Below are 24675 nucleotides of genomic sequence, written 5' to 3'. Positions count from 1 at the left end.
TGTGTTACTATAAGCTCTCTCTGATATATATTGCTATATAAAATAGTAATTTCCGCGTATTCAATTCTTGAATTAACAGCGAGACACAGTATATAAGGCGCTTCATTTCTCTCTCAGCGAGACATCTTTAAAGTTCGACATACCCTCTGCGGGAATCGACCTTCGCGAGCCGATCCAAAGGTCGAGTGGTTGATCCTCGGCCGGATCCCTCCAGTCTCTGATCTGGTTTCGTTGAACCCTGGAGTGACGATGCGGGGACGCGGGGAAGTATTGATCGTGCGAGAGGCGGTGGGTGACTGCTGCTCCTACTAAACCCACCACCGCCAGCCAGACCGTAGCCAGAGCCTGGATTGTCACTCGTGGCTGCATTTTTCTGCAATCAAACGGATAAGTTTCTTCGTTATTCCATTTCGGTCGATCTCTCTTAACGGCAATCCGACTTATATCGTTGTCATTGTGATAGAACTTCAAACAGTACCACTCTCAGAACCTATTGCGAAGGATAAATGTGTGTTTACATAAAAAAGTAATTGAGTTTCTTTGAGCACTTTTTACAATTAGATGTTTGTGAATAAATTTATCTCGAACAAAATGTGCAATCGGTCGCGTAACAATCGTTTGAATAATGTTCGTAAAAAGAACGATTGATATATCTGTCATGACCTTGCGTATTGTTATTAGTCAAACGTTACTATGTTTCAAACATGTTTATAGATAGACAGTTAGAAGAAGATTGAGTAAAGTAAAAAAACGTTACATTTTATTTGTACCTGTACAGAATGAAATTTTTTCTAAATAATTTTATTTGTAAACACCTAATTTTAAAAAATGCTCAAAAATTTAGGCTTATTCAATTACTTTTTTCATGTAACTTGCAATTAGACATTGAATTGTCTTTTATAAATTAATTTATTATTATTATTAACGTATGCTTCTCTCTATCTATGTTCACTTTATTAAAAATTACCTAGCACGTGAATCCTTATTTCTTTTCCAAAGAAAAGGGAAAGTTTTCTCACCTCTTTGGATCTCAGACAATCACCATCTGTCTCTCTCTCTCTTTCTCTCTCGTCACTCTGTCCACAGAGCTACTCTGGTATTCTCTTCAAAGAACCTATCTACTGCTTTGCCGGGAAAGATGAAAGTAGACATGCGGCAACCTATCGGCCTATCATGCTGCTCTCGAGTGACATTCGAAGTAGTCTCTCTTTTCTCTCTCTCTCTCTCTTCCTGTCTTTCTCTGATTTCCGAATCCACTTCTTCTGCTACACGCGAATCTACCGGCACCACTTTGTGAGCGACACTTTGTGAGCGCGCCTCTATCACAGCGAAGAAAGAGGAATGAATAGAGAGTGACCGATATCACCTACGGATCGAGTGATCTTGACACACTGCCCGTGTCAGACCGAAGTGGCTAAACTTAATACCGCGGCGAAAGAGAAGGCTGCTCGTAAAATCAACTCTCGTGTGTGCACGACTCGCCAATTGACTTCCGCCAACTGACGTCACGTGTTTCTCTCTCTCTCTCTCTTTCTCTCTCTCTTCGTCAAGTTGACTGAAAACCGCTAGCAACTTTCATCAATTGCGAGCAAAAACTGGCGGACTTCTCTGATATTCGACACGCAAACAATTAAGTGACATCACGTGCCAAGAATCAGGGAATTCCGGAGTAATCGAGAAAAGTATAAGTTAAATGTGTTAAGATATGTAGTGGATTCAGCAAACATTGCCAATAAGAGCCAGACACGGTTGTTGTGTTGTAAATCGTACATTTTACTTAACTCGATTGTGACAAAAAGTAGACGTTTTGAGAGATGATGTTTCAATACGTTTTCACTACATATCTAAAATTAAACAAAATTAAATTAATTTAAGTTTTTAAACACTCTTAAAAAATTATCTATTTTATTGATTTTTCTTACGTATATATGCGTGCTTATGTGTAACGTGAGCTTAATGACCGCAGATTTGCATTTTGTTATTGCAGTCAGCTGATCAGCACGCAAATTATAGTTAGCTGCTCATTATAACTATTATCCAAAGGAAGCGCGGTTGATCGAACGCTTTATAGCAGACTGCGCATTCGCTCTTCAGGAAGTCAATTATACATAGAGCACCCATTAGATACATTACAATCTTACTTTTATTCGACGTTCAGCGACCCTACGCCCACACTCAAGCGCTAGAACGACGTTGTTTTGTTTGATTACGTTTCTTTAATACCGCGATTTCGCAGATTTACGGGATTCTCTGTTCATTACCGCATCTATCGATGGTACGACAACGATTGAGGAAACTTTAAGCGAGTGGAATGCGATTTCAAATAAGAATGCGTGACGATACGTTCTCGAGCTAGCTAGCGAGAAAATAACCGGTCGGCGAATGAGGATTTATTCGCTGCCGCGAGCAAATACTTGCGACTTAACGGCCGAGTAAATTTCTTGCAGCGAGATATAATCGTAACATATTACCGTGATACATCATTGTTTTTTTGATGGTGCGATGAATGAGAATAATAATCTGCTGACATGGAATAAAAATATTCGATTACTTGCGCACGAACGATTACTTACTAAGTGTTCTCTTTTTTAAAAACTCGACAATAAGACGAGAACGTTACTCTCGTATCAAACGGTTTCTAATTGCTAAATATTACAGTACAATGTTCGATCACGCGTCTCTGGAGTGATTAATTAGTGATAGAGACAACCTCGTGGCCGTAATTAAATAGTTGCTAACTCGTGTCTCGGGCAAAGTTAGTAGCAAGTAAACAACAATTAGATTTAGCACGAAACGAGACGTACTACATGACGCGGGCTTATCAACGTACACTTTCGTTCACTTACGCTCATCACAATGTTCATTCGTCTTATTTGAAAATTCAGCTTTAGAACAACGTTGAATGAACACTTCAACAATGATCGCGTAGAGTTCTACATTTTTGTTTGAGACGTACGTTGAAAAGCCGTCGTCGAATAATCGAATTTTACCAAGAGAGTCTCACGTAGTTTATATATCCGCAAAACTTGTCGCGGAAAACTAGTTGTCCGAGGATTTGGACGGGCGCGCGACGCGATAGGTCGCGCGATATATTATGCAAAGTGCAAAATCGGATTAGGATCGCGGGCGCAACCGCGAGGGTTGCGCGTACATATCTCGATCCAGTTCGATCGCCAATAATAACGCGCGATTTAGTCGCAACGCGTTCTAGAGACTCACAAAACAAAGCCGATAAAAAAAAAAAAAAAAACATTTACCCGCCGTATAAACGTGCACGTACATTCGTTCGAAGGACTTGCGCTATCGATCGCTTTCAGCCTGACTTTTTGCAGATAACGTATTGAAATATTAGAGCTTTACTCGCGCGAGTCCCCTCTCCACTGACATGCGCACGTTGTGCGATCGCCGATGTGCGTCGGCGTGTATGAGACAAACGAGATTTTTTTCCCCCCCTTATTAAACAGAGCTTATATGTACCTTTATCGTACACGACATGATAAATTCTCTCGCGCCGTGAACGATTAACCATCAAGATCCTAATGGCGGTCGTTATATCTTCCGCGCGACAAGAAAGAGAGAGATAGAAAGAGATGCATAATGTATTGAAAAAGCGAAGCATTAGCTCGTCCGTATTATGTGATATACACAACTCGGAATCGTGACATATATTTCGATGACAGAATGAATCTGAGATTATAAAACTTTTCTCACTCACTCTTTTTCTCAATCACTAAAAAGAATTTTATAAAAAGCAACATTTTTTGTAGAGAAATGATGAATTTTATACACATTCTGAACGTAAATCTCGACCTCTGGAAAGTATTTATTTGCTAAATCTGTAATTAAATGTTGCAAGATTCTGACGGAAACAACTTACTCGATAGACTTCTTCTCCTCGGTCAAGCGGAAGAAAACGGCATTAACATATTGAAGTGGGTCGTGTTGTACAGAACGCGAGTTACGTTGCGCCCGGTCGGAAGGTTAATTGCAACTTAATAGACGGCCCGTTTTCTACCGTTTTACAACCGTTATTCAGCGTTATCGCGCGCGAATTCCTTTAATAACGGAATGTGAGATGTGCCGCGAGATGATTTATTTCTGCAAAAGCGAACTCGCGCGCGCGCGCACGTACACACACACACACACACAAGAGCACATAAATAACTTTGTCTGATATAAACCCCAACGAGCAGCAAGATTTTACCGTTTTACAGTGTCACGACGCTGATGTCCCGAGACGCTAAAAACTCTCGTTTTTATTTTATAATTGAAATATAAAGTTGACAAATATATATACACAGCGCGTAAATAAATTACGTCTCAGGAGGTTGCGGTATTAGGGATTTGACATCGTCAGGATTAAAGAGATTTACCAACGAAATTGTCCACTTCGACTTGCGCAACGTTTTCCCTGGAAACTCACAAATAGTAGATCGGTTGTAAAAACCAACGCCGGCGAGTACGTATTCGAAAAGCAATTTCTATTTTTCCCTTTCTGGATAAAATTTAATCCGCGGCTTATTGTGAATTGCTAAGAGCTTCTACATTCTTGAGCTTTTAGCGCGTTTCGATGCGCGTGTACACATACACACATACACACTAGAATCTTTTCATGTACATGTTTTAATATTTAAGAAATTCTTTGTGTGAGGAAGAATTCCTTCTCTCTTTCTTTCTTGAAAAAAGTTTTTATTACTCTGAACGAATTACTTTGAACGAAATGTTTTTGTTGCTATAATAATAATAATATATAACAGTTACAATCAGAGAGAGTGGAAGAAAATTATTTTTTTGTGTAATAAGATAATTACCCAGCCGATAATCGTGTCTGGCGTGCTGCTTTAATTGTTATTGCAGTGAGAGTAATGTGACGAAGATGTCAACTCACAGGTAACTCTATTAAAATAACGGATATACTCTTTCGTAATTATCAGGTACCATCGTTTCATTCCGATGTTCTGATCTAATTCCTCTGCATCTAGTAGTCCGGAAACACTAGTAAATTATTTCCTAATCTGCGCGTCCTTGCCTGATTTACGTGTCAATGTAGATCTCGACGGCACTCTCAATCATGTATCGATTCTGCAGTCTAAGAAATTATTTCATTTGAAAAAAAACTTGTGTTTAATAACACACGAACACAAAATATTGGTTAAATTTTGTTTTTTTTAACAAAAAAACAACTAGGCGATTAACAGTTTTAACGATTCGTGTCAAACAACCGGGGTCCGTACAGATTGCATTATGTAATGTCGCCGATCGATTAGCGTTCGTGCTAATTGAGGCGAAGCGACGATCGAACAAAAAGTGTCACCTAATTAACGTGAATGCCCGCATCGCCGCTGATCAGCGGTTAAATGCAATTACTTATTAATGCCAAGTGATTTTATCTGTGTGATGTGCCGAACGAAAGCGTCGAGCGAATAATGAGCTCATTCGTCTGATAATTGTGAAAAAAAACGAACGAACAAATAAAGAAGAAGAGAGAAAGCGCTGCGCTGCTTTTTGTAATTTCCTTCGAAAATTTTTAATATCCTTTACTGCTTTTTCCACGCGAACCGCGTGGAAAAATGCATCTCTTCGAAGATTTTCCTCGTGGATACGACAAAGCGACGTGATCTAAAATGTTATGTTTGTGGCTGCTTTTTGTGCGTGTTTGCCGTTCGAAAGTCAAGAATAAATCGATATGTAACATAATTTCTTTGTCGGAGTTTTGCTACTCTTACTCTAAACGGTTTCCTCGCTCTGCCGACAGAGAGAGAGAGAGAGAAAGAAAGAGAAAGATGTTTTAATTTTAGATAAACTATCAGCAAATTGTATGGAAAACGAAGGAATGCACTCGGAGAGAGAGAGAAAGAGAGAGAGAAATGGAGAAAGAGCGAGTTTTATTGTACTCCGCGGTGTATAAGAGGGGAATGTGGCGAAGGGAGAGCAATCTGGATACGCTTGATGAGATTCTATTCTTAACCCGCAGGAAGTTATATTAAACGTCAATGGTGCTTCTGTCATTAGGGCTATTATCCTTTCAAGTATATTATATGTACCGCGACAGATTTGCACATTACATGAACTTTCTTCGTGTCTCTTGCGGAGGTCAATTCAAGACAGACATCGTTCGTTAAAATTCTTTCTCGTACTCTTTTTTCGTGTCTCTCTCTCTCTCTCTCTCTCTCTCTCTCTCTCTCTCTCTCTCTCTTTCTCTGATAAAAAAAACTTTTCTTTCACATCACCTCGTTTCCCTTGTTTCGCCTCTCGGTATATTTTCTGTCACATTCCGTGTTTGAATATTAAATAAACTATTTTTAATCCGTGTGTTTTACGGATGTAGCATATAAAGCGAGCAATATGGGGAGCGAGGCGAATGTGGGGCAGAGTTCACGCGTGGCTGGCGCGCGCTTTGTACACAATGTTCCCGCGGTCGCGGGCAGAAATTTACGACGCAATTATAAATTAACACATTAGTATCGGGAGCCGGGCAGGCGGGCAAGCGTTGTGTCACCTATACTCGAGTCGAATGTCGAACGGGCGTTATCACGTTAGTCGCAAGCGAACGAGCAAAATAATTAGAGCGACCCGCCGATATATAAGCGGCGCGGGAGAGAGAAACTCCATTTTGAGCTATAACTGGTAACCCTCGTGGGCATTAATCGTCACCGCACCAGTATCGGTCAATGTCAGTTCGTGAGAGGCGCGCAACGTGTATCTAAACGTGTAATAAACGTTACGACAAGATCAGCAGCCTACGACTTGATCGCGAAATTCTTTTACCTTTTAATCCTTGGCTTCGACTTCTTTGCTCGAGAGAGTGCACATGATGCTGCACATGTTATACGCGCAGTAAATACTTCAATCTGTCGCTTGTTAATTTTTTTAAATGTCATTTGTATCTCTAAGTATTAAAAATCTACGTGTAAGGTAAGCGCCAGGGATTGGATTCGCGTATCATCTTCGCCTTTGCTTGCCAGAAGAAGAAGAATATATATTCGCCTACGTAACGCATAATGCGGCTACATTCCCATCGGATTACACGGATTCCTTCGCTTTGGAATACTCCAGTCGCCTGCTACGATTCTCCCGATGATTTTGAATTCTGCTCAGGAAGAACGGTGAGAACTCAAATCCGCAACGGAGATGTACACGCGCTATGAGATACGTGCCGTATTACATATACACATACACACACACACAGCTGTCATTTCTTCCGCCGTCGTAGATAAAAAAGGAAGGAGAGGTGAAAACTCGAAAGGTAAAACACGTGGGAATCTTTAATTAAGTCGCGTTGTTTCAAAAGTAAGACTACGCTTTGACTTTTTTTCCGTGTGATTAGTAATACCTAATTCTAAGTACATAACTATGTACTTTGGTAAGATTATATTTATTACTAAAATATAGAGATGTAATAAAAGAAAAACTTTTTTTAAAATATAAAAAATATTTAATGCAAAAAACTTTATATATACTACGGTAAGGTCACTGACCTCGGCCACGTGCCTGCGGCAAGGTCATTGACCTCGGTCACGTAACCGTGGTGAGGTCAATGACCCCGGTCACGTGACTGCGGTGAGGTCAATGACCTCGGTCACGTGACTACGGTGACATATTATATATATATATAAAGTTAAAGTATATAGTTTATTTTGTGCACAATTTCAAACCAGTTTCTTGAAAAAAGTGATATCAGAGGTGTTGCCGGCGCGAACCACTGCCGCGCTTCGTGATTCTCTCTTTCTCTCTTTAACTCATACTTTTTGTCTTTCTTTTTCGTCTGAAAACGCGCTCGTATCTGTATGCCATCTGGCAGCAGGCGTACGAAGATGCACACAAATTTGGTCGCACGACGTTTCTGAATCGTAAATTTTTCACTTCAAAACTTTATCGTCGTATATTTCGAAAAATCAGAAACAAATAACAAAAACGCAAGAATACTTTTTGTTTTATTTTTTTTCAACGTGAATCGTAGGAAACTAAAAAGAAGTTGATCGGTTTAGTCGTTATTAAAAAATCTCCTTTCTAATTGAAATGCCTGATTTTCGTGTATAGAGGCACAGTGTGCTCGCGCAATTTGAGCGCTACTTCGTTGCGCGTGAACTTGGCGCGATGCACTACCGTGCCTCTTGATTTGCTCCGCGTCTTACTGAGGTTACTCCGATTGCGATGTACGTGAATTAATTGTTCGCGGTCAATCAGAGGAATTGTACGACCGGCGACATGGCGATGTCCGTGTAAGTTCACGGTCGAGTCGAACGTTTAATATTACTGTAATCAAGATCGTTTAGGTGTTTATAAACGCGCAGTGAGTGATCGCTCGTTATTGCATTAAAGATTGTGATATATGGACATCAAGCCTGTTAAAAATTTGTAGTTGAATTATTGGCGTGCATCGTCGTAGCTAAATTATTCTTGATTCGTTGGAATTAATGGTCGTCATCATCGACTCTCGACGCACACAAACGCAGAGAGTTCCGATAAATTACTTGAAAACGACAAGAAGTGGAATTTTTTAATTTTACGGTCGGCAAGGATCAATAATGTTGCGCAAGAATGTCATTTGACTTGGCGCAATAACGGCGTTTTATTAATTTTCATTCAGAGAATGGGGATTTTAACCTTTGCACAAGCTCTCTAGTCTCGATTGTACCAATAATTTATTAAGTACGGTCTCACCGTGTGTAACACTAAACTTTCTCTCTATATACTTCGGCAACACGCATTAATACCAAAGTCACAATCCGGTTAAATGTGTTAATTAAGAGCGGCAGAAACTTAGATAAGCCTGTGAGGACGCCGCGCGGAACTTGAAATTAACTCGTAATCCGTGTAGCGAGTTTTAAACGAAAAAACATCTTCACCTACGGTTACGGTGTGAAACAAACTTCTCTCTTCGAAAAACTAACGTTGGCTTCGCGTATTTCTTCCATTTGTATTTTAGAATCAACTTTGACAAGAATTTTTTGACGTAACTATAGCATTTGCATAATATGACAGGATATGTAAAACAATAATAAACAAATACAAGTGAAATTGAATCGCACACAATAACACAATGCAACATAATTGTTTTATTTATTTATTCTACTATGCGATTCAATCTTATTGTAGAGCAATATGCAATCCCTCTTTATTTAATCTATCAAGAAAAACTTGCGTGATATGCACGGGATATTTCGATCTACGAGAAGTGCATTACGCGAAGTTGAAACAATGTCCAGGATGCAGTAAAACCTGATGCGCCTGTAACCTCCAGGGAAATCGTTGAAATTGTACGCCGACCGCGACGACGTCTCTCATCTAATAAGAATCTTATAACATTTCCGGTATTCGGCGTCACGGAATAGTAAGAAGGCAGATCGTTAGAACAACGAACACCGATTGTATATACGTACGCGCGATCGCGCTAACAACGTCACGAGCGATCCAGACAGTTTACTTTCCTATTACAATAGCGTGTCGTTTTGCCAGATCACGCGCGCGCTTATATACACACAGAGCGTTTAGCTTTAGCGATGCTTTGCACGCAAATCGCACGTTTTTACGGTAACGAGGGAGACCTTCCTTAATAGCAGGTTAAGTAGAAAAAAAAAACCTGTCTATGAAAATTGCTTAGTAGCTCTGACTACGTAATTACATCTAACGGTGCGCGTTCGTGCAACGTCAACATCCATTATATAAGTATTAATAGGCGAGACATTCGGAGGGAGGGAGGGTGCTTCTGAAATTCTCCTCTCGATAATAAATTCCACAGGCGAAAATTAGAATCGATTTTTCCATAATGAGAATTTCAATTCGCCAACATATAATCCTTCTTTTATGTACTTGCAAAGTGAGGAAACTGCTAAGGAGTTTCCTCAAAGTTGCGGGTGTAAGATAAATCCTCTCTCCGCGGTAAAAGATATCATTTATATATACGCACACACATAATAAAAAAACAACAAAAAAACAAACACGATAACAAGTTGGAATTTCCATTGTGGATAACTTTCCTGTGGTATTTCCAGTCAACAGGCTAGTCAACATGCGTTTCCAGTAAATTATATACAAGCTTGATATTCAGCCACGCGCGTGACAAAGTAGCGAATTGTACGGAAACTCATGAATATATTCCCTTGACATGCACGCTGCTATGTTGTAAATATTACTCGATCTTTGACGCTATCTCACAGCGCGCACATCGTAAACAAAAGTTTTGCTGTGATAATTAAAACACAAGCGTGCAGTTTAATTTATAATATTTTTACATTTAAAATTAAAAAAGCTAAATACGTTCTATGCGAGAGATATACTTTTATTGACTAATTGTGTTTTAATCGCAAATCAATTATCTCGTCAAATTGTCTCGCGATGTGTTAATTTTGCGAATCTGTTTTTTAACTGTATTTACAACAATGCGACACAATTGCATGCCATTGACGATAAAACGGAGCAGCATGAGAGAGAATTATTATAATTCTTTCTTCCGCGTAACAGCATGACGCTATTGCGAGATCATCTGGGATTTCCATCGAGGAAGTAGCAATTATTACGAACAAATGTTTATTCATTTGATAAAATAAAACTTGTTCGTATTTATATTCACCATTAAGAGGAACTCGAGAATCAAAATCTGCAGTCAATGAAAGTAGATTTTTTTAAAAGCTAGTATCTGCTACAAAACCGTAAATTTTGTACAATTGAAACAGATCTTTCAAAGATAAATGAAAAATTCATTTCAATCTTGAAACTGTTCCTAACATCAAATAAGTTGTTTTCTGTTTCGAGTTTGACCTACGACTCTGTGCATCCCACGGTTTTGAGGTCGAATTTGATTTTTGAGTTTTGTAAATTTTATGTTCAAATTTAGAAGAGAGGAGGATTTCACGATTTAGGCGGTACTTGAGCAACTCTTTGCTGCGAACTGATAAATGGGATTCAATTCAGAAGTAAATACGGTAATTTCGAGTGTGTTTGCGAGGTAAACTTTGTAATACTACGATTTGTATTCTTTGGCTAAGATTCACGTGGCCTATGCCGGGGTGAATTTTTAATTCGCAACCGTGAATACCCTGCTAATGAAGTCTTCCTGTTTGAATAACGTCTACTTCAAACTGTTCAAAAGCAAAGTTTACGCTTTCAAAACGCTCCGCGCCAAACCTCTGTAATTTTCGATATCAACCCTTTAATGAATCAGCCAATAAACTTCGCGCGCTGGAAAGAAATTTCCTTCTTGGAAATTTTGAAAATTATTTTATAGCTTTACAAAAAAAAACTAAGAGATCGAAAACTGCGGATGAGCAAAACGTTTGCGGGAAAACGTAATCGAGAAATCAGTATTTTTTGCGTGACTTCAATTAGCGAACACTCCGTGTAATTGAGATCCAAATTATCGGATGCCTGGATCGCGTAACGCATGTAGTGTCTCTGTAGAGTCCCCGAGTATATTGTCCTCGGGGATATGCGGCTTTGTTGCCCTTCCTGGTCAAGTGGATTGATTTACGGCGTCTACGCGATATCGAACGGCTCGCTGCGCTCGCTGCGGCCCGCAATTTGTAGTCACGGTGGAATAATTTCGCGCGATGTGTCTCTCCCTGTGACGAAACAAGCAGTGGGAGTCTGCGTTGCCAAACACCGACTGTTCAATTTGTATATACGAAATACAAGTTGTTGAAGCAACGCGAGTAAACGCTACAGGCACGACTTATAATTGTCATATTTTTAAAAGGGGTCAAGAGAGAGCAAATGTGAGATCGACGTGAGTTGGAATTACTTCGCGAACGAAGGAAATGTGCAGCAAAAGCACGCTCATTACAGAGAAAATGCTAAACATAAAGGACGTCGTCGCGTATTACTTCAACACGATACACGACGATTTACGGCGCCGACAAATTGCATGACACACCGATATATTGTCGATTTGTGCGAGCGCAGCCGATTATCTCCATAATTCAAATGTGACGTATCGACATAATGTCACGGGCATTCGTTGTTCTCCCGCGCGAGAAAGTAGGAGAAGACAGCGAGCAGTGACGAGCGGAATTGCGTGAAAAGAACGCGCGTTTCCATTTCCGTCTTATCTGAATTTCGCGTTATTGCCAATATCGACTGCAAATATATTCACTCGCACAAATTCGGATGCAATAAATGAATTTATTAAAACTACGGAAATAACTTGATCGGAGATATCCAATGTATTTAAAATGAGATAGAGAGAAAGACAAAGAAAGAGGAGAGAGAGAGAGAGAGAGAGAGAGAGAGAGAAACATGAAAAATAATTTAATTACATAAAAAAAGCAATGTAACAATTATAGAAATAAATAAAAGAGAAGTTATTTATGTCTCGCATATACGTGCAATGAATAATTCTGGCAAAAAAATTCCTGTCGATATGTCAAGAAGCGAAATCGAAATAGCTTTATGAAGAGAGAGAAAAAAACGAGGAAACGGTCGCGCCATCTCGTTCGAGAGAATGTTGCTCGTACAAGCGCGTGCGTTACTTTTTTTCCGTCTTTCTCTCCGAATAAAATAAAAGTAAAAGAAGCAATCTTCATTCGCAGAGTCAGAGCGATTGTCGAGGTATTTTCGAGTCGGTTCATTTTTTGTCCGCGTCCATGCCGTCGGACGAATGCAATTTATTACCACGTTACTTTTGCAACGCGAACGCACGTCCTTGTACGACGGAAAAAAGTGTGCAGTTAACCACTTGGGTTAATTAATTGAAAAAGTCGCCGAATAAACCTCATTAAATACACAACGGATCGTGTCAAAGCTAGAGTAAACAACACGCCGTTGATGTTGGAGCAAAGTCAACTCACGTGGAACGTACCTAGATGCTAATCATTGTTGCAACAACGTATCAAAAGATTAATTGCCACGCCGCTGTTTCGCAGTAAAACGATTCATGTTGCGCGAAAAATTAATCTTGCACATATTGTGAATCGTCTTTTATAACGATAATGTATTTACTGCGATGCGGTATTAAAATGTACAACACGAGCTTTTGGTAAATTGCTGTTGTCAGTGCGAAGCAAATGGAGAATTGCATCAGGCGGAACGGATACTTGGTCGGGGTGGAATCGGGAATAGTCCGGTAATTACTTTTCCATTGAAATCGCAAATATAAAAGCCGGAAAGATCAACGGACAGATATTACAATCTCGTTCGAGTGTCTCGATCCGATGAAAAGACGCGCGGGATAAAACGAAAATATCACATAATAAGAACCGCAAGATGTAATGAGGGCGGTGTCAGGGGAATAACAAAAGAATTGATTAAAAAGCGCGAGAAAAACTTGGCGAGAAAGAAGAAAACGAATAGACGAGGGAACGAAAGGTGATTATAAGAGAAACATATTAATGCGCAATTTGCGCCGAACATTGAAATGACACGTAAAAGAAAAATATATTTACGAAAAAAGAAGAAAACAGCGCCGCATACGGGAGAAAGATATAACCAGCAGAAAAAAAGAAAAATCGGACCTCGGGGAACCCCACGCTTTTAATTTCAAATTCTTTGCGTGGGGAACATTCGCCAATTGATTTTATGCAAATAATACGATCGGGATAAGTTTTATGCGCTCGACACAAGTAATACTTTTATGTGGATAATCAACCAAAACCCGGTCTTGTGAAAGGTTTTTTCGCCAACTATAGAAACCCGAGTGATGTAATCATTATTTGCGGAAGATCGTGTGCCGGTCGATTTAGCGTAATCGAATTGTACCTGCCTGGTCGACTCGTCAGAAATAAAGCAAATATAATTTCACAGTCACAGCTGTAAAATTACACGAAAAAAGCGGAAAAAGAAAAAGAGATTTATCGCGGTTTTATCGAGAAAAACGTTAAGTAATAATAATTTTCAATGAATGGAAAATTCTTTAATGAAAACTATTTAGTGCTAGAGAATAGACAACAAAGAGATCAAGCTTGATGTAAATTTATAATGCCAAACGTTATTGTGCGTGTATGGGTAAAATGATAAAACGGAGAATATCCAGGAAGAGAAGATCACAGACGCGCGGCTACATTGAATATCATTTTACCGTCTGATATATTTCTGCAAGCTATTTCTACTCTAAATAGCAAACAGTTTCCCATTTTCAATGTCTGCAGTAACGTTAGTATAATCCCACGGTTATTTCGGCACTTCTCATATTTCACATGCGATCCTGAACGTCGTTACGGAGTGAGGGAAAGACAAACGGCTTTAGAAAACGGTATATCGTTACGCGGATACACACAGATCGATCGCGACTCGAGAGAGGAAAACGGAGAAATGACGTGCGCAAAGTAGAACATTAACGTTGCACACATACACACACAGTGTGTTGTGACATCAGATATGTCTTGTTTGTTGTCCCTGTCTTTTAACTTTGTCTTCTCTATTTAGCTGTATTTATCTCTTCCCGTTCATTGACAGTACATTTGACTTTCTCTCTCCCTTGTGTCCTCCCGTTCCGATATCACCGTGTCCTTCCGCCTCAAGCCATTATTAATGGTTACCGTTCTGGAGGGTGGCTGGCTATCCTCTCAACTCCCCTTTGCTCAAGTTACACGCGGAACACACGTATAACGAGACATATGTATAACGCGCGCGCACGACACATTGTCGATCGCAAAGACGTGTATAATAGAGAAGATGCAAATACGCCATTTTTCGCTGTCTAAGCACGAGAGAAAGTGCATTTTTAAGTTGTCACAATGCATCAAATTGCTATTGCGCGAGCGACGGCGCTGCTTGGATTTTTCGTGGTTTCTTGTGTTTCCAGTTCGGCGAGCAATTCACACGAATTCGTTTTCTTCGCCCCGCGCGCCATTTTGCAGAGGACAAAGCGAACAATGACTATCGTATTACTCGACATTTTTGCGCGAAAAAACAAGTGTTGTATTCTCAAAAAAAAACCAAAAAAACAATGGATGCAAAGAGCGTGTAAAATGAGAAACCACTGCCTCGGACTCTTGTTCCAAATAGAACGGTCTTATTGTTTGTCAATAGATGTTAAACGATGAAATGTGTTCAAGTTTTGCCAAGAAAAAAGATCCGTCTCCGAACGTCTTTATTTCAAAAATCACTTTCAAAACGGCGCGCGCGAATCGAAGCTAATCGATGTGGCGTGTACGCTTGTGATGTTCTATAGTTAGTTTTTCAATAATTTAGTGTAACATGAAAATTTTTTCCACAAGTATTAAATAACAAATTTTGGGCGGGTAGAATAATTTATTCTTGGTACGAAAATATAAAATTAAATCTTTGAAGCGGCGAATATTTTACACTATTAATATTTTACTATTTTATTTTAATTTATTTTACAAGCACTTTTTCATGTTGCGGATGTAATCCAAATATTTTGCGAATATTGTGTGCTCTCCCATCGCGCACTCTCTTTTCCGCAACGAGAAACTAGTAACGTTTAGATAAATCGTGTAAACATGATATTGCCGCTGAAAACGTTTTATTTGTTCGCACGACAAATGTTCGAAACGAAATTTCAAACGCGCGAGTGATTGCGTTTTGCAGTTTCATCGGTAGATGTGGTCAACAAATAAACCGCGTAGTGCACGTGACACTAACACGTTTGTACATACGTACGGCAAAGTTTGACGAAATTATATCGTAAATCGAACGTGCATTAAACTTTTAAATTGACTAAAGTTTTTAATTTTTAAACTACCACACGACGCAATTATACGTCTGCGCGTTCAATTTCTCGTTTAATATATATATGCTCGGGAAATTACAATGTATGAAATTAATAATTACAATTCAATTCTCGGAACGTGATTTACGTTGATGACGAGAGAGCAACAGAGAGTAGAGCGCAAACGAAAAATTTCGTTAATAATGCAAATTTATACCACGTTTTCGACCGAGCTACGGTAAAAGTTTAATGAAGCCAAATTAATTCATCGCGACGAGATGCCTGTCTGGTGTTAAAGAGATGTCTTAAACTTTTCGAGTTTTTCAAACTGTTCGATCGCGAGCTAATACGTGCGACGAATCTCGTTTGGGTCTTAACGTGATGAGAATTTTTCATTATGAGATATCAGTTTTGAGGCTTCCCTGAAATCTATTGTTCTCGTCTTTAAGGATTTCAGAGAAACTATACACACATATAGTATGTTAAGAAAACTCTCTTAGTAGTTTATTAAAATCTCTTTTTCTCTCAATACAAAGGATATCTGAAAAATTTTGAGAAAGCCAAATTATGAAAATGGATTGAATCGATCCGAAGAGAAAAGTGATTTACAATTTTGAAAAATTCGCAATATTTATTGAGTTATGATTAATTAATTAATGTGAGCCAATGAGCGCGTGAAAACGCATGGACTCTGGAGGCGTGTATGAATTTTAATTGTAAAGAAAAATGATTTACCTCATGCAATCTCCTAGCAACGGGAAGCGGAGCAAACAAACGAACGTTTTCAAACCCTGTATGTTAAATCATATTTAAATTTCACACAGCATCGAAAAATTTCGCACAGATCGATATCACACGTGCGTGATATCGCCGGCAATTGCATCGCGTGTGCACTCGCGAGAGTTATGCGCGTATTCTGACTATTCCGCCAGAAAACGCTGTTTGCCATGCTATTTAATACGCTCATACATAGACCGTTTGTTTCCCGCACATACGCATCGCACATCGAGACGACGTCAATCTAACGGCAGTAAGTGAGCGCAGTTTTCAAATCAATCTCGCTTCTCGGCTTTTCTCAGAAATTGAACAACGCTCTCTTGTAGTATACGCTTACGCGCGTTAGTCTGTCACGCGCAAAACAAAATGATTCATGCGCCATTCAAGTATGCGCAAATTACATCGTGTATACTACATCATGTGAAGTGCACAAGCAAAGTATTGTATTTCGTGTACACGCCACAGAAAACAACACATATCATATATATGTAATGTTTGCAATGCATTTTACACACACGATAAATAATTTAAAACTATAATGACTATATTTATTACATATTAGTTGAATTTAAAGTTGAGTTAAATTAGTTGAATGTAAAAACTCTTGAAAAATAACTTTTATTTTACATAAAAATTAATTTTAATTTTTGAATATCTCTCAAAATTTTATTTGCAATTATGCAGAGAAATTATCAATAATTAAATTATATATATAATTTAATTATACAAAAACTAAAATTAATGTGTTTTTGCGAAACGTTTGTCACGTAAATACGTGTCGCGCGGAGAAATTTGTATAATTAATTATGCAATTATATGTATTAATTAAATACTCGCGTGTCGTTCAACGCGCATCCACAAAAGAGGTAATATCAAACATAAAAACAAATATTAATTATTCGACCGTGCAATTACATCGAGCGAGACTCTCGGATTCGCTAATCCGTGTTTCAAACAGTAGTTACGACAGTAATACGTGGACAGTAGTAGCAACGGTGATATACAGACAGTGGTTACATTCAGGCAGTAGTTACGAGCAAACGCGGTCAGCCGAAATGTCCGTTCCTCTTACTGTTTACAATTCGTTCGAAAAATACAGATAAAAAAATGTTCGATGGATAACAGAAAGTGAACTGTGACATTTGTTGTGATTGTAATTTGGCGCTTTGTTTACAGCCAAATATTAAATATTTGTGAGAAAATGTGATTTAATAGAATAGAAAATAATTTGTCTAATTTTTTTTTATTTATATCAAATGTTTGTTCTAAGTTATTTATTTTAATCCAAAGAGCAAACGACAACTATATTGCATATAAACACAGTCCGATTGACATTAAAGGGATTGATTGATTCTCATTTGAGAATTCTAAAGTCGTGTAACATATCCAAGCATTTCATCCTACGAAGAAGATGACCTTTACGGGTAAATCGAGCTATGATGAGGATCATCCGCCGAGACTAGGCTTACTTTATCTAAACAAGACTGTATGAAATATTCCGCGATCGTGTCGTCGTCGCCGCCGCCGCTGCCGCTACCGCCGTTGCCGCCATCGTCTCAGGGGAATGTCTCTTCGATAAGTGAGCTATCGCTAATATTATCGAATATCGATTTACGTCGCGCACTGAGCTTTGCCGTTATCCCGTTGCAGGATTGGTAGTCGAATATCTAATCGCGCGAGCGATTCGCGCGCGCGACGACATATGGGGAGGCCGATATCTCGGCTTGCACGGTCGGTCGGATCGATAACGCGGCGGAACTGCAATTAGTATACATACGTGATTTCTGCGATTGTGCAACGTGCTCGGCTCTCGTAGTAAAGCTGTCATTTCCTGGGCGCCACGTACCAAACAGTGTCTGGCGTTAACGGCCAAATCGCGATAATGTTGCTCGGAAACAATAGCGCGCGCGCCTTATTAAAGCGCTCTATTTCGTTCAGTCATGAAATTAACCGAAATTTTGGCCTCGGGTCTATTATTGTTTTAACGTAATAGCGTTGTCTATATATAACGGATAATACCATAGTAAAGTTAAACGGAGATGGAACGTGTACATTTATGCGCGTCCCACAACGTTTTGTTGTAATAATAATTTGTAATTTTCTCGAAATGAGAAAATCGCGCGATGTAAGTTTTACATTAAATTAGCGTAATCGCGAGGACGGGACTACAAAATCATATCAATTGCGTTGATCCAAGTAACAAACTCACGTTACCTTCATTGCAAATAATTGAATTGAATTAATTGACGTTTCGCTCACGTTCTCGCGCGATGATTCAACACGGCGCGCTTTCATGCGGAGGGAATATCTACTCTCTCTCGCGTTTACTGCGCGTCCGTGACAATGATATGCTTAGCAGACATGGCCGGGGTCTTATCTACTCTGCGGAGCGGTTATTACGGTCTCGCCTGGCATGGCAGCGTCGTTGCCGTCGGCAGGAAGCCGCGATGATATTCATTGAAGCCAAATGAAAAATTACTTCTCGTATTATGCGCGAGAGAAAAAGAGAGAGAGAGATAGAGAGAGAGAGAGAGAGAGAGAGAGAGAGAGAGAAGAAAGAGAGAAAGAAAAAGCAAGCAAAGGAGCTCGTTCGTATATAAACGCGTCTAGCGTATTCGACTAATTGCACGCGCGATTGAAACGCGCGCGTATCAATCAAAGTCAGTCGGACGTGTTGATCCCCAAGTGTCGAACCGCGACGAGACACGCTAAATGGATATTACATAGCTCTCGCTTAATTAATTTTCTTTCCGGACACCTGCCCTACTTCCTGATCTCGCACAGATCACACTAATCGATTGTATTTTGATCACGCAAAGAAAGAAAACTCATTTTACGCATCGAAAATTCAATTCCATTATGCGTAATCTACTTGACAAATTTTAAAACAACTTTATTTTATAGTGCTTATTTAGTACTGCCAATATTTTAATTATTGAGAGACTCTCTCTCTCTCTCTCTCTCTCTCTCTTTCACGACATTGGATATTTTTCACATTTTTTAAATGTTCGTGGTCGTTTTGCGTAACGAGCTGATTATCTCACACCCCCCACGCGATCCGATTATTTTGCCGCTGCAGCACCGCTGCTTCGGCAAACGACCCCAAAATTCGTCGCGGTATCCAGGGGAATTTCCTGCACGTTGCGTAATCGTGGATAATTAACCAACACCACCGTTGCGTTGGCGGCGCCGAGGTGCCATGCCCCGGTCATACGATTCGCCTACGTCGCGACTCGAAATTATATTGTACATATGCATGACCGACGTTTGCGAAAGTAGATGTAAATTCGACCGCGTCGCTATTGGATCAATTAACCGGCCGATATTAACACGGCACACCTGTCTCCGTTCTGTTACTTATTCAAAGGGACACGTTTGATCAATATATAGACGTTAAATGAATTCTAAAGAAATTCCTACAAACGTGTGATTCGTTCGTTTTGGTTTTGCTCCCCAGGAACTTGTTTGATACGAATTTGAAACAAATATAGGTGTGTTTAACGAGCTGTTAAATATTAATGGCTCCTCGTCAATTGGATTATTCGTTAACGGGAAATTGGTGAATTTGGCGAAAATTCGCGTTAAACACACGAACGATTTGTTTGATTAACCAGGATCGTGTTGAAATTACCTCCTTCGCATGTCGCACGTGTGCAACGTTTTGAAATATTTTCACTGTAAACATTTAGCTGCAAAGAGATCACAGATTATCTACAAAGACACCGCGCAAGAAAATAAGTCGAAATGACACCACATCGACTTGTTTTCTTGCGATTGTTTTCTCGCGATAATTAACGACGTGCGCGTCGTTGCGCGAACAATAATTGCGCGTATGTAATTTATTCATGGGATAATTTTTTCATCGTGATGTGTTCGACAAAAGACACGTAAGATACTCATTGTCTCTTAATGAGATGATGATCTCTTCTCGGCATTTTTTCTTGAACGCTAAATTGCACGTATCTTATAAACAAGGCAGAGACAGATTAGATTATAGGCGAATCATTGCGAGCTTTGGCACCTCTTCTATCGAGACATGCTGAGCGATAAGAGAATAATACAAGGATGATCTTATGTTATACTCTCATGAACACGCACGCAAACACACACACACACACATACACGTTCCAACGTGATGTGTTCACCGGATAAGGCGTGAAATATGCTTTCTCCGGAGCTCGCACGATTCTCTCGAGAAGAATCGTTTTCGCCTCGGCAATAAAGTTCGGAGATAATGAAAACTATAATGAAACGTTAACGGTAGTTCGTGGATTACAAGTCATATTTTAACATTGCGAGAGATATTCGCCTGAAGGTGGCCGAATTGGTAAGGTGACTGCACGGAATGCGAAAATCCAAGTTCGACTTCTAGTCAAAATGTTTTTTTTACGATAAATTTTTTAAATTTCACAGAGAAATGATCATTTCTATATTGAAGATACAAATATTAAACATTTTATATAAATGTTTAAATTGAAATCTATTTGAATTTTTTCAACTTACACGTTTAAAAAAACACATTGATTCGTATTGAGCTCTAAACCAGTTGCTAGTTGTTAACGTAGTTAAATTCAATAATCTTCTACTTGCAACGAGTATTTAATTCATGTTTTTCTATAAAAACATTATATATTATTATATATGTACGTGTATATATACAATATTATTTTACATAATATTTCTAAAATATTTATTTTTTATAAATATATATAATACATACGCGCGCGCGTATATACATACAATATTATATACATGCATGTATATAATATTGTATAATTATATATATATATATATATATGCGTGTAATATAAAACATCGTCTAAAATAACATGATGTAAAGTACGACGTATGATAAAATTGATGCGCGCATTGCTACTAATACGTCGTCGTAGAGGACATGCGTAGTGTATGCGCAGACCGTAACGGCGGAAGATTGACGAGCGTTGTGTGACTTGCAGATGCATTTGGCCAGATGTATTTCGTATACAAGTCGTCGGACCTAGTGAATGCGACATCCAAAATGTATTGTAAAGCGTGTACGTTGATTCGAAAAACTGGAAAATATCAAGAAAATAATATCTTTTCAACACAACTACAAAACGAGTATAATTTTCAAGTGAATTTCAATGTCATCGTGACGTCTCTTGAAATTTTTCGCATGAACAGAGTTTGAGAGCAATCGTATGAGTCAACTTTTCAGTATCTAAAGTGATATATGAAGAAAAGAGCTGCTTCTAGAAAATTGAAAATCTTGAGTATCGTGACTCAAGGGTAATATAATACGCACACGTGTGAAAACACGTGTTCTATGTGCTCCGCTTGCACTTCAGCTTGAAATTGCACCCGGTAAATTTTATTATTTGAGAAATGTCCGCCTTTTTACTGCTTGTTACACTGATATTTAAAAAAAAAAACATATACAAAAGGTAGCTGTGTCAGCTTAATGCACACGGTAACATAACTTTCAACGCTTTTTTGTTTTAAAAGCAGAATAACATTAAAGCAAAATGTGCTGTGTGTGTATTTTACTCTTACCAAATTTTTAATGCTTTAATTTGCTTTGCGACATATGTTTCTTCTTTTTTTTTTATTGTCTTTTTTGTGCAACATATGTTACACGTTTTTTGTACTGCCGCCGCGTCAACAAATTGTTCCATTCTGTAATTTTTCTTTGACAATTTTTTGTCAGAGAGATGCATGTTTATACACATTGAGAATATAAAATACATTCCGCGAGCCGGATGCACATCCAACAGAGATGGAGGATCTCGTACATTCATTTCAAGCTTAATGCTGTCGCGCAAAAATACACATCGTATACATACCTACGTACGTGCATACATATATTATGTGTTAAAAGAAAGGAACTCATTAAAATATGTATAATATGTATATAAATATACATATTATACATATGTATACAATATACATATATATATGTTTTATTAAAATAATTATTGGTTTTTATTTTATTGCTTCGCCTTTGTTTTTTCTTATTTTTTATGTTTTTGTACGCGGATGAAATTATCCTCGAAATACATAGGAGAGAGCCAACGTTTTTCACGTGCAACTTCGGATATTTAGCATTTATATGCGCGACGTAACTGCGATAGCCGCCTATACCCGTGAACTCTCTGATCGATAAGCGTTGCATCCCCCGGCGGAGGATGGTGAGATGGAAGAGGGCGAGTTCAAGGTGCGCAAAATTTTTTTGTCGTGATCCGCGACAGTTTGATAGCTCGCTCGCACACCGATATAATATACAGAAAAAGGAAAAAAAGAACTATCCTCTGTAGCACTCTCTGTGCCTGAGGATTTATTGTCAATTTGCATCTCGGGAAGAAAAAGAGAAAAAAAGTGCAGTACTCTCTTCTTATTATAAAAATAGAAGTTTACTGTTCAAGAGAAAGCTGAAATTATTTCTTAACATAACAAAATATATAATCGTATAAACAAAAATATATATACAAGTTTCAATAAAATTCTTATTAGTAACCAAAACACGAGAGAAATTTCTACGAGCGTGCCAGAAGAACTCGATAAATTCATTAACGAAACTTCTTCCAATTAGCACGATAATTGAACTTAATATTGCAATTGCATTTGCTCTAATTGCAATCTCAATTTATCTGCGTTTTAATTGCGCTTGTGTATTATAACGAAGTAGTTTTTGCGCGCGCTGTTCAACATTCTTCCCGATAAATACCGTACAACCAGTTTCTTTCGTCATCGTAAACGAGGTTGTTTGAAGAATGACTGACAACACGCAGATTTGTAACATTTAACATTATTTACGCGCGATGACGATGCTCCGTCGCGGCTCCTGCGCTCGTTTGACGCAACCTCGAAGAAATCGTTTCACGAGTCCGCGATTAAATCGCGCGACCTTGCCAGCGGGGTTCCACGTCTTGCTGACATAACGGCGCACGTTCTCAATGACAGTCAGGAACATCGTCGTTGTGACTTTAATAGCGTCGACTGCTGTGCCGATGGCGATGGAAGAAGCAAGCGTGTCAAACATCGATGAGATCACTGCCGTATTCATCGTTGTCGTTGTATATTTTTTAACCGTGAAAAAATAAACCGGCCTGTTTGCCGGAATTTTATCGACCTTGGATCTAGGTTCCCGTTTATAAAATTTGTGTCGCGTCGGTTTGCGACGAGCGAACATCAAGACAGTTTTCCACATCATATAGTTTTGTATTATTGAGTTGCTGATAAAGTACTTCAATAAACACAAGCTTCTTTTATCGACGATAAAATAGAAAAACTGCTTCGTACAGATCCTTTCCTATCTATTATCTCGTCATGGTTGCAGATTAGCGATAATTCGCACGTCACAATAGATAATGCGTCGGCGAGTTCAATCAAGACGGAAATTACATCGAGCGTTATAATAGCCAAATAATTGTTGACTATTAGACACTAGCTTGTTATCACACAATTGAAAATTTTTCTTCACCTGTTTCTCTCGGAGATGTTTGTTGCAATATCGAAGTTTAAAAAATCATGATATTTTTTTTCTTGCTTGAACACTGAGTTTTAAAACATGGGATTTGTATGGTCAAGTTTGACATGTGTGTGGCCTAGCATATAAAATTCGGCCGCGTTTTTAAACTGCGGAGGTTTTCATCAGGTTTTGTTTTTTCGAAATGTGTGCATAATGTGCTTCACGTGCGATGAGACCGCAATGAGTTAACCTTGTTTTTCTCCAAGAATTGTACACAACGATGTGTATTGTGAGGAGAAACAATAAAAAATAAAAGTTTCTGCGCGCACGCAGTTTCTGCGCACGGAGAACTGAAAGAGTTATGAATTCTGAATTTGCAATTAACGAAACACGTTGGTGAAAGAAAAGACGTTCGAGTTCCTATCATCAAAAGTTCAGCGCGCTATCCAACGGAGAGATAGATTATTGTATTTAAAACAAGTTTATCTGTTTGCAAATGGAAGTACTTCGTAAACCGACAGAGAGATGACGGTTTCTTTCACAGCGCACTTGTTATCACGTTTTATCGTTGCGCGTCGGATAACTCGCGAATGAAAAAGCTGAAGTATCACTTCATTCTTAATTTATACTGAGGTCGTTCGTACACGTTGCGACATGAGAAATGTGCGTTCGTATAAAAATGTTTTCTCAAAGCCGTTTATCTACGCCGAAGTTATTAAACACACACACACGGTGTAATTGCGTGATCGAAACTATAAAGAATGTGACTGCATATATCAGACTCTCTCGCATAGTACCTGTTAATTAACAGTTATCAAATTTCCATAATGCTCTAATAGGA

General features: G+C 38.8%; 2 protein-coding genes across 5 annotated transcripts in view; one reads left to right on the top strand and one right to left on the bottom strand.

Moving 5' to 3' along the window:
- Positions 1-24675, top strand: part of LOC109856381 — a 67872-nt gene that overhangs the window by 15785 nt on the left and 27412 nt on the right. The window lies entirely within an intron of this gene.
- The window catches only part of LOC109856380 (trichohyalin-like), a 31382-nt gene that overhangs the window by 5009 nt on the left and 1698 nt on the right, over positions 1-24675 (bottom strand). Inside the window, exons 1-2 of one of the 3 annotated variants that reach the window (XM_020431598.1) lie at positions 16343-16466; positions 144-373 (exon numbers count right to left, since the gene is read on the bottom strand). In XM_020431598.1, the coding sequence (XP_020287187.1) occupies positions 144-373; positions 16343-16347 (235 nt within the window). In that variant the 5' untranslated portion in view covers positions 16348-16466. Of the gene's footprint in view, positions 1-143; positions 374-1019; positions 1150-16342; positions 16467-24675 lie in introns of those variants that run through there. The other 2 variants (XM_020431600.1, XM_020431599.1) reach the window with 2 other exon arrangements.

Source organism: Pseudomyrmex gracilis, unplaced genomic scaffold (genome assembly GCF_002006095.1).
Source record: "Pseudomyrmex gracilis isolate BER0280 unplaced genomic scaffold, ASM200609v1 scaffold_116, whole genome shotgun sequence".
NCBI lineage: Eukaryota > Metazoa > Arthropoda > Insecta > Hymenoptera > Formicidae > Pseudomyrmex > Pseudomyrmex gracilis.
The sequence above is the reverse complement of the archived record's forward strand: the minus strand, read 5'-3'. Positions and strand labels throughout refer to the sequence as shown.